This window comes from Melopsittacus undulatus, chromosome 3 (genome assembly GCF_012275295.1).
Source record: "Melopsittacus undulatus isolate bMelUnd1 chromosome 3, bMelUnd1.mat.Z, whole genome shotgun sequence".
NCBI lineage: Eukaryota > Metazoa > Chordata > Aves > Psittaciformes > Psittaculidae > Melopsittacus > Melopsittacus undulatus.
Window position 1 is genome coordinate 690,142 of NC_047529.1, and position 17,330 is coordinate 707,471.

General features: G+C 41.7%; 1 protein-coding gene across 1 annotated transcript in view; it reads left to right on the plus strand.

Annotated features, from left to right (window-relative positions):
• The window catches only part of XRN2 (5'-3' exoribonuclease 2), a 47,774-nt gene that overhangs the window by 2,582 nt on the left and 27,862 nt on the right, over positions 1 to 17,330 (plus strand). The window contains exons 2-17 of the mRNA XM_034060724.1: positions 3,375 to 3,502; positions 3,583 to 3,694; positions 3,982 to 4,093; positions 5,211 to 5,269; positions 5,349 to 5,438; positions 6,416 to 6,488; positions 6,594 to 6,644; positions 6,975 to 7,132; positions 7,312 to 7,386; positions 7,485 to 7,618; positions 7,707 to 7,764; positions 7,852 to 7,959; positions 8,918 to 8,962; positions 10,072 to 10,203; positions 11,490 to 11,605; positions 14,464 to 14,599. Of these exons, the coding sequence (XP_033916615.1) occupies positions 3,375 to 3,502; positions 3,583 to 3,694; positions 3,982 to 4,093; positions 5,211 to 5,269; positions 5,349 to 5,438; positions 6,416 to 6,488; positions 6,594 to 6,644; positions 6,975 to 7,132; positions 7,312 to 7,386; positions 7,485 to 7,618; positions 7,707 to 7,764; positions 7,852 to 7,959; positions 8,918 to 8,962; positions 10,072 to 10,203; positions 11,490 to 11,605; positions 14,464 to 14,599 (1,587 nt within the window). The remainder of the gene's footprint in view (positions 1 to 3,374; positions 3,503 to 3,582; positions 3,695 to 3,981; positions 4,094 to 5,210; positions 5,270 to 5,348; positions 5,439 to 6,415; positions 6,489 to 6,593; positions 6,645 to 6,974; positions 7,133 to 7,311; positions 7,387 to 7,484; positions 7,619 to 7,706; positions 7,765 to 7,851; positions 7,960 to 8,917; positions 8,963 to 10,071; positions 10,204 to 11,489; positions 11,606 to 14,463; positions 14,600 to 17,330) is intronic.

Below are 17,330 nucleotides of genomic sequence, written 5' to 3' on the forward strand. Positions count from 1 at the left end.
AATTGAGGAGTTTTCTCTAAGAGCAGAAGACTTTTGTCAGCACATTTGTGAAGATTTAGGTTAACCTTTATGTACTGGCAACTGCTCTCATTTAGGTAAAATCAAGGTGTGTGTAGCCTTGGTTTTACTGAGTTAGTGATTGTAGGTCCCTTTTTTTGTCTTTAATAATTGAACTTGTAACAGCAAATGTTCTTTATTAAAAGACATGGAAAGATAGGACAAATTCCACTGGGCTGTGTTAGATCTATCAAACTGAAGTGTCAAATCCTGATGTGCTCATCCACGTTGCTATATTGAGGACATTGTAATTACAGGAAGGACAGTGCATGGATAAATCACATTAATGTTTTCATATTCAGATCTAGGTATAACTGTGAGAGCAGGCTGGGACGGTGATGAGAGGCTGTGGTTTGTCTTACTGCAGATGAATGTAAACGTCTCTCAGTGTCATCAGCTCCGTGTGTGTTTTAGGATTGCTGTAAAGCTCTCTAATCAGGAATTTAGTATCTCCCAGGAAGCTTGTCTCTTTGAAATATTAAAAGTTGATCCTTGTTCTCTTACCTTGCTCGAGTCTTTCTTTTTCCTAAATCTGATTAATCTGCTTCTTAAGCCGAGCAGGAAGAATAAGAGGAAGATCTTGAAGATAATATAAAATCCAGGAGAGAATATTCTTAATCAAATTCATGCGAATTAATAAAGCTGCAACTAAAGTATCATATCTGAAGATCTATTTTCAATGGTTTCAAAAGAGGCTGTAGATTAAAAGTGAACAGTTTAGTTATATCACAAGAGATATCACTCTCAGATACTTAAACCTTTTACAAGGCTGTTATATGAAGAATCTGATAGGTTTATGAGGATGTAATGGTGAAGTTGCTGACATAGTGGTATGCAGATGAAAACTGAATGGCTTTCGAAGCCATCTAAAAGTGATTATATTTATTTTGCTCTATGTTTGAGACTGACAATAAGGTCTGTGATGGGGCAGGTTTATTTTCCTTATCACATACTCATAAGCCTTTGATATTGTCTGGATCACAGGTCACTGGCAAGAGGTTTGAGGAAGGATCGAGTAGAACACCAGGCAAACTTCTTGTCCCCATATCTGATGTAAGCCAGAACGAATGCTCTTCTAAACTGTAGGTCTTGGTTGCCCACAGTAACTTTAATGGAACTACAAGGTGCAACACTTGGCAGTGGTTTGTGTGTGTTCTGAAAGTTCAGTGAAGGAAGAGGAAGCCCACAATGCTCAACAGGGTTAGTCTGGATCATAGAGTCCCAGCCTGGTTGGTGTTGAAGGGAGCTTCAAGCTCATCCAGTTCCAGCCCCCTGCCACAGGCAGGATTTCACTAGAGCCGGTTGCTCCAAGCCCCATCCAGCCTGGCCTTGATGAGGAATGGATGAATAGTATGAGAAAGATGTGAACTGGCAGAAATTTAAAGTGAAATAGAGGCATTTAGTGCTCAGCTGTTTAAAGAGCAATTCACACAATTGCCCTGAAAGGTTCAGTACAGCTATAGCTGTGAAAAGTGTAAATACCAAACACAGATTTACTTTGCTTTAAGGCTTTTAATTTTTGCCTTTTAAGACTGGGATAAGTTTAGCTACTGCTGTAGCTACGCTAAGGGAGTCGATGGTATGATCTTCAAGTGTTGGGCTTGGGATTTTGCCCCTCTTACATCTGATGGGCTGAGCTCTGCACATCAGAGATGTGGGAAGCTCACTGAGTGACCAGCGGGCAGCAGGTCTGCAAGCGAAAGTTCAGGGCAGTGCTTGATGTTGGTTCATCAGCTGCTGCTCAGTTCCACATGAGGGAGAGAACCAGCATCTGTTTAACTCAGTGGTTTATGTGTTTGGCTGGTGGTGCTTTGGAAGGGGGAACCTGGATTGCTCACAGTGGCTGTGAGCGTGTTGCTGACTTCCTCTTGACAAAACCAACACTAACAATCCCAGCCAAGACCAACACCAAACCCCAAAGGCATGGTGAGGAAGCAGAACTGAATGGGTGCTAGTCTGCCTTGTGGAGGAGCTGTTCTGAAGCACTGACCAGTGTTTTAAACCTGCTTTGACAGCCTGGAAGAAGGGGATGAGTTTTTTATGCAGATGTCACAGTGCCAACCGCAGCTCTGCTCTGGGGCTGGTTGGAAAGCCTGTTCTCTTCCCTCAGATACTTGTTTGTCATTGATGTCACAGCATACGCAAAATAGTGTGGGATTATTTACCTGGTTTTGAAGTGGGAGGTGTGGACTGGGTCTTATTTAGTGTTTCAGATACATCCACAGAGAGGCAGGAGCTGAGGCGTTCAGGGGGTTGAGCATCTCCGTGCGTTTGATAGTTATGAGGAAGTGTAAGGCATGTATACCCGAAGTGGAGATTGGCTGGTGGGGTCTGAAAGGATCTCCTTCCTTTGTATAGAGGAACCTGGGGAAATCCTCTTTCTAGTTAAATCTCATCATCCTTTGCTGACCAGGATGTGCTAATGTACTTTGTGCAGCTCATCACGTAATCAGCCATGATTCGCTTTACTGCCCTGCTCCCTCATATCTGTGTGACTGAAATATCAGGTTACAGTGAGAGAGGGCAGAGGTGCACGTCTGTTTTGATGTGTCAGTCTGGGGAACAGCGTGTTTGAAGTAGAGAGATTCTTGTTTCAGCTTGGTTATGGTGTTCAAGTTCTAGCATCACAGTATCCACTTGGAGGTCCCTTTGCTAAATTCTGGGGGAGTCAGTGTGGTCCTGGCAGTCAAAGGCATTGCTTTCTTGAATAATCTGGAATATGGAAACTACTTGTTTCTAGTGCGTGCTGATAGATGGAAATGAACCAGTTCTGCCGTAGCACATCATAACATCTTGTGGTTGTGCTGTTATAAACATCTTTAAAAAGGAGGAAGAAAGTGCTATTTTAATAGTGTGATCATGCATTATAGAATCAGAGGCTGGTTTGTGTTGGAAGAGATCTTAGAGCTCATCCAGTCCCAGCCCCCTGCCATGGGCAGGGAACCCTTCCACTGGAGCAGCTGCTCCAAGCCCCTGTGTCCAACCTGGCCTTGAGCACTGCCAGGGATGGGGCAGCCACAGCTTCTCTGGGCACCCTGTGCCTCAGCACCCTCACAGGGAGGAACTTACATCTAACCTGAACTTCCCCTGTTTCAGTTTAAACCCATCACCCCCTCTCCTATTGCTACAATCCCTGATGACGAGTCCCTCCCCAGCATCCTTGCAGCCCCCTTCATTATATGGGTAGCTTGTTGCCATCTTTCTTTCTACTGCCCTAAAAAATGAGCTTTTATCAGTCTGTACATTAATATATCTGTGGTTACTTGTGACACTTCTGTAATCCAGTACTGAAATACTCGTCCCAACTGCATTCACAGGCCAAGGAGTGCAATGGCGTCAAGATTCCCATTGACACAAGCAAACCCAACCCCAATGAGGTGGAGTTTGACAACCTCTATTTGGATATGAATGGTATCATTCACCCTTGTACACACCCAGAAGACAAGTAAGGCAGTTTTTTTTCTCTTTCCAAATGGGATTCAGTGATATAATTTCAGATGTTAAATTGGATGCTCTGTGTTCTAGGCCAGCACCCAAAAACGAAGATGAAATGATGGTTGCAATTTTTGAGTATATCGACAGGATCTTCAACATTGTAAGACCAAGGCGACTTCTCTACATGGCTATAGATGGAGTAGTAAGTATTGGTATATTGAGTTCCCAGTAATGGCTGTTGGGGAATTAGGACAGATGCCAACTGCTCTTCTAAGAAACCTTGGGAAACAGTTTTTTAACCTGAAAAACTAGAGGGGCAAGAGAAATCCTTGTTTCTGTTGCAGTTTATACTGATGTCGTGTTCAAGACTTGTATGATTACAGCCTGGCCAGTTCAAGAGATTTGTCCTGGCTACCAAAACCAGCTAACAGAGTGGAAGCAATTGTCCAGATGCAATAACTGACTCAAGCATTACAATACCTTTTTTAGGCTCCACGAGCAAAAATGAATCAACAGCGGTCAAGAAGATTCAGAGCATCAAAGGAGGGCATGGAAGCTGCTGAAGAGAAGCAAAAAATAAGACAAGAAATTCTGGCAAAAGGTACAGCTGTGACACTCATATCTGAGGGTTTTCAGTGAGAGTCACCTTGTTTGTTCTGAACAGTGAGGGTTAGAAAGGGGATGTTGTACTCAGTGGATATTTGCGTTACTAGGAGGGGATAGCAAGCCCACACAGAAGGATGGATCTGTGTTCTCCAAAGTTACAAACCAAGATAAAGCTAATGTCACTTTCTTCTTCTTCTCTCCCTTCTGCCTGAAGTGGATTTGTGTTGAGTACTCTTAATTCCTTTAGAAAAAATTGAACATAAGAGCAAGGACAAATGTGATAGTGGGAAACTAACCAAAATCTTCATGGAAGGAAGCACACATTCATAGGGCTTGGTGAAAGGAAGGGTGAGGCTTAAAGGCAGGGATCAATGGAAATAATACAGCATAGGAATAACAAACGATGAGCAAGGATAGTTGCAGTTACTTGTGAGTGGGAGCTCTAAACTCAGTGAAACAACAAAGTCAGCATGACTTTGTAAGGGTGACAGAGGTGCGTGGAAGGAACGTGTGTAACTGAAGCATGGGCTGGAGCAGTCCATGCAGGTGGCTGTAGGAGGAGTGAAGGCTGTAGCCCACACGAGGGGACCATTGTGCAGCCTCAGAGATTAAAGAGGGAGGGCAAAGACTTCTTTAACGTTTCTTCCTGTAGCATCTCAAGACTACGAAGACCCTTTATGAAGCTCAGAGATGAGAGAAGTTGGTGTAACCCTGTTTGTGAGCCCAAGTGAATAGATAGTGGAAACATAGGGGAGAATATGTAAGAACATAATCATTTCCTAATGTTTTATCTCATTTAGCAAGCTTAGTTTCTTTGAGATTTCTTTCAGTCTTTCTGACAGACTAGGTAATGAAACCACTTTTCTGAAGTTAACAGCATTTGTAAATGTACTAACACCTTGTTTTGAGATGGAGATAATGTAAGAGCTGTGGTAAGAGCTGTTTCAGTTTTGTTGTTTGGTTGGTTTTTTAAACAAACTAATTTTCAATAAGTGTTAATGTTACCAGGGGAGCCACTGGGGATTTTGTCATGCAAGGATGTATTTACTGTTCCATATGGATTTACAATAGTCCATATTGATTTAACTCTGTTAAATGTTTTATCACTCTAGGTGGCTTTCTTCCTCCAGAAGAAGTGAAGGAGCGATTTGACAGCAACTGTATTACCCCAGTAAGTAATCTTGCACTTCACCCAGCAATTGCCAGGGGCTGAATGAAGGCTTCAGCTATTTTCCTCTGTCACTTTTTAGGGAACTGAGTTTATGGACAATCTTGCTAAATGCCTCCGCTATTACATCGCTGACCGCTTGAACAGTGACCCAGGGTGGAAGAATCTGACAGTAAGTTTCACAGCTTCCCACTTGAGGAAAATGAAGGTGATCTGGTAGGCTGGGTTGGGATGTGATTGGAGAGGGACTTCAGAGATACATTTCATCTAATAACGCAATCTAACAGCACCATTTGTTTTGATTTCCTTTAAGAGCAATGAGAAGATTTGACAGTGGAAGCCACAGTTTGATATAATGGAGTTTATATAATAGAAGTTCAGGAATTCTTTTTCTTCTTTTGAGGGAAGTGTCAAGATACATTGTCTATGTATTCTCTTCACTATTCCCTTTATAACTCTTGCTGCCTCAGATGGGCTGTGTTTTTTCCTTTATTCTGATGATGGATGACAATAGATGGCAGGCAACAAAAATAATACATACCAGCTTTCTGGGCCTTGAAATCCTCTCCTCCTGTTCCTCAACAGCTCCACTGCCCCTGAGTTTTGTGTCTGACAGCCCAGGGTTTGTTCTGTACAAGAGCAGAGCAGTCAGGCCTCTCAGATGCAGCCGTGTGTTGTTTTCCATCTGTTGACTGTTAAAGTGGCCTCATTAGAGGGCAGTTGACTCTGCTTAATTCCTTCCATCAGACGTGAGTGTTATAAAGGCTACTGCTCATCTGGGCACCAGTGTAAGGAGGTGTATGATGTGATAATGTATCAGCCTGTGCTGGAGTTCAGAAGATCTAAGGGGAAGCTGGCATATGTCTGCTTTATCTGTTAGTTTTCTAGTGTGTATTTTGATTGCCTTGGTTATTTATCAGGAAACTTCAATATGTTAATGTATTTGAGTCAATAATTATCAGCTCCATCCTAGAATTAGTAGAAAAAATGAAGGCATATTCATTGGTTCCAAACTCTTAAATCATGTAATTTTGAATCATAGTATCTTAGTTAAAAGTACCCATTAGAGCTTCCAGCACTCAGAAATCAGATTCAGCATTCAGTATATGTGGCAGCATAAATTGTTTCCCTAATGTAAATGTTTCACAGGTCATTTTGTCTGATGCCAGTGCTCCTGGAGAGGGAGAACATAAAATCATGGATTACATTAGGAGACAAAGAGGTAAAATTCAAATAAATGTGATCATTTTGTTTGAAATTAAGGTTAGTCAGTAATAATTTATTTTACATGACTTTGGTTAACTAAATGTAATTTTCTTTTGCATAGCTCAACCAAACCATGACCCAAACACTCATCACTGTCTGTGTGGGGCTGATGGTGAGTTCTCTTTTGCTACCCATATGTCCTATTGAGCTGCTTTGTTCTGTTTTGTGGTTATGGGGGGGCTGTATTTTGTAGGCTTTCACTTGTTTTTGTGTGGGTTAGTTTTTGAAAGACCTGTGTAATATATGGGGAAAGGTCTAGTACTGTCTGAGGCTGAAGGGCTAACATTCCCTTAGATGTACTGTCTGGGTGGTTTGTGGGTAAGCACATCTGTGTGTTCACACTTGCTTAAGGTAGAATGTACTTTGCTTTTAAACTTCTGTTTTACAAAACTTAATGACATGTATCTTTTATTATGTTTTATTCTTCTCTTTGGGTTGGCAGCTGATCTGATCATGCTTGGCTTAGCTACACACGAACCAAACTTCACTATAATTAGAGAAGAGTTTAAACCAAATAAACCCAAGCCCTGTGCTCTTTGTAACCAGATGGGCCATGAGGTTAAGGATTGCCAAGGTTTGCCCAGAGAAAAACAAGGCAAGGTAAGGATTCTGCTATTTGTAGAAATACTTTTTATCTTTGAGCTTGACTTTTAACAAGTAAAAACTGTACTTCTGTAGCACAAATATGCCAAACCTGATGGCCTCATTTGTGTGTTGTTGGTTGGTGGTTGTTTTTTAAGGTGGGCTTGATGTAATGCAGCTCTTTCCTTCTCTTTTAGCATGATCAGTTTGCAGACAGTCTTCCTATGGCTGAGCAGGAATTTATCTTCATCCGGTTATGTGTTTTGCGAGAGGTATGTTGAACAGTTGCTGTATCTGCTTTCTATAAATAGGGTTTTGAGCCCTATATATCATGTTTTCTAATGTCCTTTTCCTTCTGTGTGTATTGCAGTATTTGGAAAGAGAACTCACTATGGCCAGTCTGCCTTTCACTTTTGATTTTGAAAGAAGTGTTGATGACTGGGTCTTTATGTGCTTCTTTGTGGGAAATGACTTTCTTCCTCATCTGCCATCTCTGGAGATCAGGTAGATGAGACTATATCACCTCTTTCCCTGCAAGTATTCCTGCTGTGCTTTTCCATGATAAGAATCTCATGCGGTTGTTTGGTTTTAGGGAGGGAGCAATCGATCGCTTGGTTAACATCTATAAAAATGTGGTCCACAAAACTGGGGTAAGATTTTTGCCTTTTCTTTAAAAACCTTTGGTGTTTGCTACAAAAAGAGAATGTTTTTCAGCTGTTTTCCTTTCTGCTTTGCAGGGCTACCTCACAGAAAGTGGTTTTGTGAACCTGCAGCGGGTCCAGATGATCATGTTGGCTGTTGGAGAAGTTGAAGATAGTATTTTCAAGAAGAGGAAAGATGATGATGTAAATTCCATGTTACATTTTTGGGGTTTGGTTTAATCATGTGTTATTGTCAGACTGTGACACTGCTTTAACAGAACAAGCACAAAAAACCCCCAAACTTTGTGATGTTTTTCTTCTAATCTCTAGTTAATTCCTGCACACCCAAAGGATGGTGATGGTGTGCTCGTGGGTGATTTTCTTTCCCTGCCCTGGAAAGCCTGTCTTTCTGATTGACATCCCAAGTAATAGCAAAATGAGAGTTCTGTTACTGCCTGCAGCTTTTTGAACAGCTGCTATGTAAATTGAGGGAGGAATTGGTTTGTGATGTGCTGCAACCTGTGGAAGTGCAGGCCAGGAGCCTGTGAGCAGGGTGAAATGCTGGATTGGAATTCCAAGCACATTCTTGCTTCATGTGCCTCCTGCCATTTGAAATGTGTCTGTAAGTTGTTGCTCTTAGTTTGTCTCTGCAGTTTGTGCAGTTTCCTGCAGACATATCCCAATTTATTCCTTAACTACAGGGGATAAAATACCTTGTAGATGTCAAAAATACCATGCCAGTGGTGGCAAAATGGCCCAGGAGTGAGAAATCCCTTTCCCTGAACCAGCTCTTTTCCTGTTTCTAGGACTTTAATGTCTCCTCCTTTTTTTAGTTGGTGGCTGGTCCGGTGCAGGCAAGGAGCTTGTGTCCTTTGACACTGCTGTCACCTTGAAGTAAGGCTATAGCTAAACTTAGTGAATGGTATAAGCCATTATCAAAATTGATGGGCATTGAATACACAGCTACTGTTTCCCCCATAGTTTGTCAGAGTAGGAAGTTCTGTCTCATTTCTATTGGATTTACAGACAAGCATTGACCTGTCTTATTCAAAACATTACACAAAAAGCCTTATGGTCTTCTGGTCAGTTTAGGATTAAATGAAATACTTTGCCAAGAAATGTGTATATTGGCTGACTTTATTTCTCTTTATTCTCTCTTTAGGATAACTTTAAAAGACGACAAAAAGAGAAAAGGAAAAGAATGAAGGTAAGTTAACTCCTTTCACAATGCAAAACCCAGCATGAATTAAACCATGTCCAATAGCTTTCAGCAGATGTGGTGGGTGAAACTGCAGCTGTAACATGGCACTTTCTGCCCTGTGTGTAAACTATTTTAAAGAAGGAATTGAATGTTAAAAGTTAAAGGGAAAGGAGAGAGAATGTTGGATGCACTGATTACAGCTGTATGCTGTGTCCTTCAGATCTGCCCTTCTGTGATTAGGTAGTGTTGCTTCAGCATAGTCACTGTACAGGGATTGCTTTTCATGCATTGACAAGTCTTCTCAGCAGTTGTATTGCTGAAGGCAGTGGAGTTTAGATTTAAGTACATATACCAGCTTGTATTAAATGGATTTGCTTGATTAAAGCCATGTTTCTAAAGAAGCAAGGAAGGCTTACCCCACACTGCAGCTCTCTTATGCTCTGCCTGCAAGCAAGGCAGTGTTGCCAAATACCTCTCAAACACAGTAAAGAAGCATTAGCTGCTGTTTGCCCTTTATGACCCATGTGTAAGCTGAATTCTTGAAGATTATGGTATTGTAATGATATTGAGTTTTCCTCTGCTCTCAAAATAGTCTGGTATTTTGAAAATGGGCTCTTGCATGTTCGTTTTGACGTAGCTTTGTTCTTGGTTAGGATGTTCAGGTCAGTGTAGCCTCCAAAACTTCCAGGGCATGTGATGCTCCCACTGAGTACTGTACAGATTTGCTATTTTTTAACTTGCGTATTATCTGACTCTCCCTATTGCAGTTTAAGAGGTTATTGACTTTGCTTTCAAAGAATACATTCCTCTCAGTATGATAGGTGAAGTCTCACTTCCCCAAACCCCATCTTTCATCCCACATGGAAAGAACACAGGCACAAAATACAGGGTTTGATTGGTGTTTTTAAGAAGAACTTCATAAATTACAGGAATATAAGGGTCTCACTTGTGTCATTTCATGTCTGGTTGAGATTATTACACATAACTGAAGCTGAAGTGAGTAAATAATGCTTGTTTTATGTAACATGTTAATCTGAAAACCGAGAGAGCGTATCATGGCACTGCTGTGGAGATTACACAGCTTTTCCACTATACTCCCTGTATTTATCTTTCAGAGGGATCAGCCTTCTTTTATTCCTGGTGGACAGTTTTCCCCTCAAGCCCTGGGAAATCGATCCAGTCCTCAGGCAATCAGTAACCCCAGACAAGCTGCCTTTGAGATGAGGATGCATGACAGACAGAATTCTGTAAGTACATGTTCTAAGGTATTTACACACAGAGGGGCAGTCATCACATCCTGTGCTGCTCTGGACACATTTCCCCCTAAACCATTGAGCTTTCTTGAAAAGCAGGCACCAGAAAATCTGTTTTCCAAGAAAGTGGCTTTTAATAAGCAATTTTTGTGAGACTGCTTGAATAAAGCTGTGTTCCTTACTTGAATGTTTGGTATGATACTGCTTGTTGCATAGCTGTGGGAGAGCAAGTGTGAGATGAAGGCATCAGAGTCAAATACACTAACTCTTCTTCCCAGACTTGTTTGGCACTTGTGGTTTAGGAACTTCCTCAGTAGGTTTGGGAGAGACATAAGCTGAATACCTGAGCTGGAGGTATGTTAATACTGGGTTTGGTACTTGTATAGACAAAAAGATACAGATCCCTGTATCTTGAACTTGTGGTTTGCATAGGGGCATGTTAGTTGCTTTTACTTGCCCAAGTATGGCTTTTTGCTGGGAAGAGATGAAAATTGGATGAAGTCTTTGAAAAGGTATTAGATAGTGAGGGGAAACCAGAAATAAGTTGAATTCTCTGTTAGAGGTCTGGGTTGTTAAATAATAAATATGACAAATATTTTCTTTCTGAGCATAAATCTTCAAACAGTGAACAAATTCAAGGTCCTTTTCATCATAAAAATGTGGGTCCTGTCTTTTTACATCTAAATAAATATAAAATGCTTTCTCAAAGTATAATCTCTGCTGTTCTTCCCTTTAAATCTCGAAACTTTGGCACATGTGTTAAGCAGATCAGTTCCTTTATGGAATGGGAGATGTTTCTTCTCTGTAGTATTAAAATAGATAAATCTGAAAGGAGTTTAGAAGATCTGTTATTTAACAGATCAGAATAAACTTAGAGTATTTTTGCCTTTCCTGACTTACAAGGAAGATTTTTACAGTAGTCTGAGTATGCATTTTTCACTGTTGCTGTAAAATGAAGTTGTAACATAAGCTGTAAGTCCAGAATATGCGAAAAATGGCATATTTTAGCGATTTCTTGTTTATTGCATCTTCTTTCTCACATGCAGTGATTTTTTTCTGCCTGTATGTATCAATATCTGCCTTTAAATACAAATACATGTTCTGTTCTTTTGCTACTTAGTAGCTTAAGGGTGGTGTAGCTTTTGCTTTGAGTTTTTGGGGAGCTAAAACGGTGCATGTGATTATCACAATGCTGTTCATTTTAACTTGACTTTAAAATACCCAATAAACCCTTCTCCCTCTCTTAGCCCCCCATTTATCTGTAACAATTCTAACCCTAGACAACTTCATCTCCAAACACCAGCCTGACTCCTGACAGCAGCCCGTCCCTGGCAGGAGGAGTGAAGCGGAAAGCTGAAGACAGTGACAGTGAACCTGAGCCAGAGGATAATATCAGGTGAAGCCATTTTTGTGTAGCACTTTGTTAGCAAATTGCTGAAATAGATGCAGTGTAATTAATGCCATTTAGCTCAGAGCAGCAGTGCCTTCAGATGCTTTCCTATGATCTTTTTATCCAGAGGTAATTAATGTGGAGGGTTAGAATATTCGCTGAATTCCAGGGAGATGGGTAAGCTCTAGCTGTTAAATCTAAGTATCCAGATTAGTATGCGTGCGGGTTTTCATCCTCCAAGCCACTACTCCCTTTGAGACCAAGCCCTAGATTGACTAGACATCCACTGCTCAGCTGTCATTATGTGAGCTGAATGCCACTGTTTCACAGTTGAATTTCTGAGCTGTTTAACCCATAACATTCAGTTACATTCACGTGTGCAGCATTATTTATCTGGACTATTAAAATATGTTTTCTTGCATCTCTGATTTGTAGCAGAGGTGTTTTGTCTGTGATGAGTTCATTAAATGGCTTAGGACAGCTGATCCCTAGATGATTACAGGATAGGAATTTTATGAGAATTAACTGACAGTGAGGTACCAGTGAGGCTGCATTTATCAAGGGTTTAAATCAAGCCATCACCCATTAAGTCAAGGGTGAAAGCCCTTACTTTTTGTTAAAGGCTAAGTGTAACCAGTAGGTCTGTGTTCTCTGTAGAGGCAGGGGATGGAGGTGGACATGGGAAAACAGGAAGGGTTACTTCATTGTGAAGTACTGATCATGAGTATCCAGCACTGTTGTTGTGCTATGTTTGATCCATCTAGCCCATCAGATCTTCCAATGGCAGGTATTCAAGCGCTCAGTCTTATTTTCTTTCCAGTATGTGGAGATCTGAATGGATTGAGGTCTGGTTTTTTAATCAAACAAGCAGAATTTGTGCATAAAACCAGGATCAGTTTCAGTGTTGCTTTTCATTGGAATTTAGGCTGAGCTTCTGAAAAAAGCTCTAACAGGTTTACAACAACTAGTTGAATGAACTGTGGTGATTTGCAAGTAGAAATAGTTTTGCCAGGCTTGGTGTTGGCAAGCAAAGGGATATGGGCCACGTTTATCTGTGCTTATTTAAGTGCTTTTGTAGCTCGGAATACTTATTCAGATGCTTTTCTGAGTGGAAAATAATTTTATGCTTCTCTTAGCAAATAAATGCAACTGCATAAATGTACTGGATGGCAAAGAGGTTGTTTGCTAAAGTATATTTTGTATTTAGAATGACTTTTAAACTAGATATAGTCAGCGACCAGATTGGGTTTGGGCATTACAAGTGCCTCCCTGCCAGAAAGCTCCTAGGGCAGATGCTCATAGACTGCAGATGTTCCTGACTCTGTCCTTCCATACTTTAACCTGAAGCAGAAGTAAGGGAAGATCCATTTTGCAAACCCCAAAGGATATGTGTCATGTCAAAGAAGCATAGACCTATCATTGCTCTGTCTAAAAGGCTTCACTCTCTATTTAGTGCTGAGATTCTGACAAGTCTAAGTTTGAAGTGATCTCACAGGTTACCTGTGTCCTTCAGGTCCTGTGTGTAATTTCAGGTGGTCCCAGCCTTTGTGGAAGGGGCTCTTGCTTAACAGCTTTCAGATGTGATAATGCCAAGTTTTGAATAGTTGAGAATAAAATTTGATTAAAAATCATTATTAAGGGATTATCTGATTTAAGCAGTGTCTAAATCAGATTTGTAATTTGAATACCAGAATTTGTGTGAACTTTGAGATGCATAAAATGCATACACTATGGTGAATAGTAGGTTTTACTATTATTCCTATTATTGTCATCATAAAAGTAAAACAAACCAAAAAGTCCCCAAACCCACCCAAACAGTTGTGTGAGAAAGGCCAGCTCTGAAGCATGGTGTTGTGAGTGAACCTGCCTCTTTAGGTGGCAGCCTCTGAACTGAAGTAAATTAAGTCTAGCCTGTTTGAACTAACAGCTCACAGGTTTATGTGCATATTGATGTGTCTTGCTTGGAGCACAGTTGTTCTCTCAAAAGTGTCATGTTTCCTGCTGGTTTACAGGGAACACAGCAGATACAGTGAGCAGATAAAGAAGGAAAAGCTCTGAGGCTGTAGGCAGCGATTCCCATCTGCAGACAGACATAAGGGGGAGCTGTGGGAAGGAAGGATCAGTAGTGTCCAAGATAGCTCCTTGAATTCCAGTATCCATCTCTGGCAAGGACGACTGAAAATCTGTGTGTAAAAGGGACCTTGTGTGATGTGAGTCAGCAAGGGAGGGGTTCCTGAGCTGCAGGTAACTCCTCTGGTACCCACAGCTCATCCGAACAGCAATAGAGGATAGAAATCAAGCTGCTGCTTATTATTTATTTGCTTGCTTTTTTACTTGGAGTAGCAGGGAAGCTACCACTTCTCTGCTTGAGAGGAGCATTAGGAATAGAGGAATGAGCTTGATGTGAGAAGATACTCCAGTAAGATAAAGACTTTGGCCTAGGGTAGATTAAACCAAGCAAAGAAGGGTGAGAGTTTGTTCTCTTTGTAGTGGTTTAAAGAACCAAGTTCAGATGGCAGCTTTGGCAGTGTGTTCCTGATGGGAAAGATGAAATTACTGAGTAGGAACAATACTGTTGTGGGAAGTCCAAGCAGCACCAGGCACAGGCTTGAAAATCATCCCTGCTCCTTAAAGGACTTTGAAGATGTGTTTATCAGGATGGTACCTTTGGAATTTCATCTGGATTTTCTGTTATGCCAGGCATTGAATTTCACTCTCTTGCTGTTGAGCATCAGGTTTTGTGCTTATTTAAGTTGTCTGAAAATGGGAATTGAAGGTGCAAGTGACTTTGGCTTCTATTTCAATCCAGGTACGTGAATGTGCATATACTGACAGGTACTGACATCTGTGTGTGTGTTGTGCAGGTTGTGGGAAACCGGTTGGAAGCAGCGCTACTATAAGAACAAATTCGATGTGGATGCATCTGATGAGAAATTTCGGCGCAAGGTTGTGCAGTCCTATGTGGAGGGGCTGTGCTGGGTCCTCAGATACTACTACCAGGTACCCACAAACTGCTTCTCAGGAAGATCACATTGCTCTTATGTCTGCTCCCAGGAAACAATCACTGCCCATTGCTTGTGTGTGAAAAGCAGAGCTCTTTCTGAGGCTGTAAGAGAAGTGGGTGCCCGTTCCGTCTGGCACTCCAGATGTGAATGCAGGGTTTGTTTCTCACATACAGTAATGCTGCTTGTTGGTTTATTAAGGCCCGATGCACATTTTTCTTTGCCATACATAGCCACGCATAGTGAAATTGCAGATGATTGAATGAGTGAACAAAGGACAAAGCCTGTGAAACACCAGGAAGAAGGGAACAGAGTTGTCAGTCTCCTCCCTGGGTTGTAATGATGTTCCATGAAGTGCATTGTGATTGAAGTAATCTCTGTCAGATTTAAATCTTCCGATAATTGAGATGTCAGATTGGTGGGAGATTACACACACATACTGGGGGTTGTGGCATCAGTGGTTAATAACCAGCTTCGTGCCCTGAAGACAGAGTAAGTTATATTGGTGTGTGACCTGGGAACAGAATGCGCTCAAACTGGGGGAGTTCATCTGCTGGGCAGGACTTTGTGGCTGGAACGCAGTGCCCTTTTGATAAAACCACATCTTTTCTATAGGGAGCTTGTGCTTGTCCAACTTAGAGCAAGGCAGACATCCCCTATACCATGCTGAAGGGCTGTGCAGTCATAAAGTTAGTTTGTTTTAATGTGTACTCCTGGGGTTTTTGTGTTTGTTTCTTTTATTCACTTTCCCCCTTGGAGCACAAAGGGAGTGTGTTCCCTTCGCTTCCACTGCATTTATTAGTTGAGTTTGGCTCTGACTTGCATGTTATGGTGGATGAAAGTCTTGGAGTTTAAGGTTTCCAGGTCTGTTGCAGGTGCTCTGTGGAGAGCTCAGCTCCCCACATCCTTGAGCAGCTCCTTTTACAAAGGACAATTGTCACCTGGACACCTTTATAGGTGGAAATTCCCATGATCCTGCACAGTCAGGGGCTGCTGAAAGCAAACCGTGTTCCTGCAGACCATGACAGGATATAGTCCTAGAACTCCATATGTGCTTATGTGTTTCCAAAGCATGGAAATCAATCTTCAGCTTAGCTGTAAGTGTCTGCTGGAGGAGTGTCAGTGATGGACAAGCCTGCTGCATAGGGCCGTCTGGATTATAGGGAAACTGAAGGACTTGGAGGAAAGGAGTGTATGGCAAAGCCAAGGTAACATTTACAAGTGACCAATATGCATTTGAAGATTACAAAGTTAAGTTTGTTTTATTCAGAGAAGTGTGTGATAATATTTAGAAGGTGACCAAAACATTTATACTTACTTGAATATGTAAAGTTTGTTCTGTTCAGAGATGTATGCAAGGGGAGGGGGTGTTCATTGCTTTGTGCTCCAGCAGCCATGGCCTTGTGCAGACATCACTGTGTGCTCTTAACAGGTGTCAAACCACAACTGCATTTGCACATGCACTGCTGAGATCTGTGGCTTTAAATGCATAGGCAGACCTACAGCAAACTGAAGACCATGTGGGCACATCCCTGGGCAGCACTCACTTGCTCAGCTTCTAAAACCAGCTTAGTGCTGAGATGTATGTAGGTGACTCCTGGTACTTGTGAGCCTGTAGCTGTTGTGGCTGTAGGAGGGGTGGGTGATTGCAGCTGCAGAGCAAAGGAACTGGTGAGGTTGCCAAGGGCTTCAGGCAGGACCACGATGCTCTCAGGGAAATTGAGGGGCACCCCATAGACCTCAGGGAAGAGTGAATGTACAGAAAATACCTCCTGGTTTAGAAGTGTTCCAAAGGAAACCTTGGTAACAGCACCCAGATGCTTAAGGATTTGGGTTTGCTGGCGTGCTTCATGCTCACATTACTCCACAAGTCTTTCCCTAGACCTTCCAAAATGACACTGCAGACTTAAACCAGTGCAGCAATGAAGTACTTGCACGTGCTGCTGCTTGTACTTGTGAAACAGAGCTGTGTGACCTGCTGTTCATGGTATTGGAATGGAGCAGCAGTCAAACCTCTTTCTGCCCATGTGGAAGTCAGGTTAGGAAGCTGTTGGACTTCTTTTGGGGAATGTCAGAATAGGTTTGCTTTAGGGTTTAGGGTTTTCTTTTCACTACAATAAGAGTTGCTTCCAGTAACTCCTGCTCATTGTCCATAAGAGTTGTGACAGAACCCATATGATTGCTGCTTCTATTCTTATCAAAGCTAATAATGCAGAACATGTTTCACCAGTGGGGACACCTGTTTGGAGATGACAAAATAGATGAAGAAGGGAAGGAAGCACCCACCTGGCTATTGAAACACGCTGCAGCCATCTGAAGCATTGCATCTCATAATTACAGGCTCTGTAATTTCATACCCCAAATAGCTGGAAGAGCCTCATTGACATTTACTTATTCAGAATTGGAAGTCAAAATAGTAGCTTTTGTTTCAAGTGGGGTTGCTAGGAAAAAATAGCTGAGGAGGTGAAAACTTGACTTAGACCTTCCAGAGCCACGTTTCTTTTCCAGAGTGCATTGTGTTCTGGTGTGTGGAGAGTTTATTTTCTCCTTTTTGAGGCTTATTTTGCCTCTGAAGTGATGTACTTTAGAGTTCCCAGTACTCAAGACACATGAATAAGAAGGGGAAAACAAAATGTTACTCCAAGTGTATATTAGTGCTGGTATTGAGCAGAAGAGTAACAGTCAAAGCCAGGGTACCTTTCAGCTTGTTCACATCTGCACACCTTATG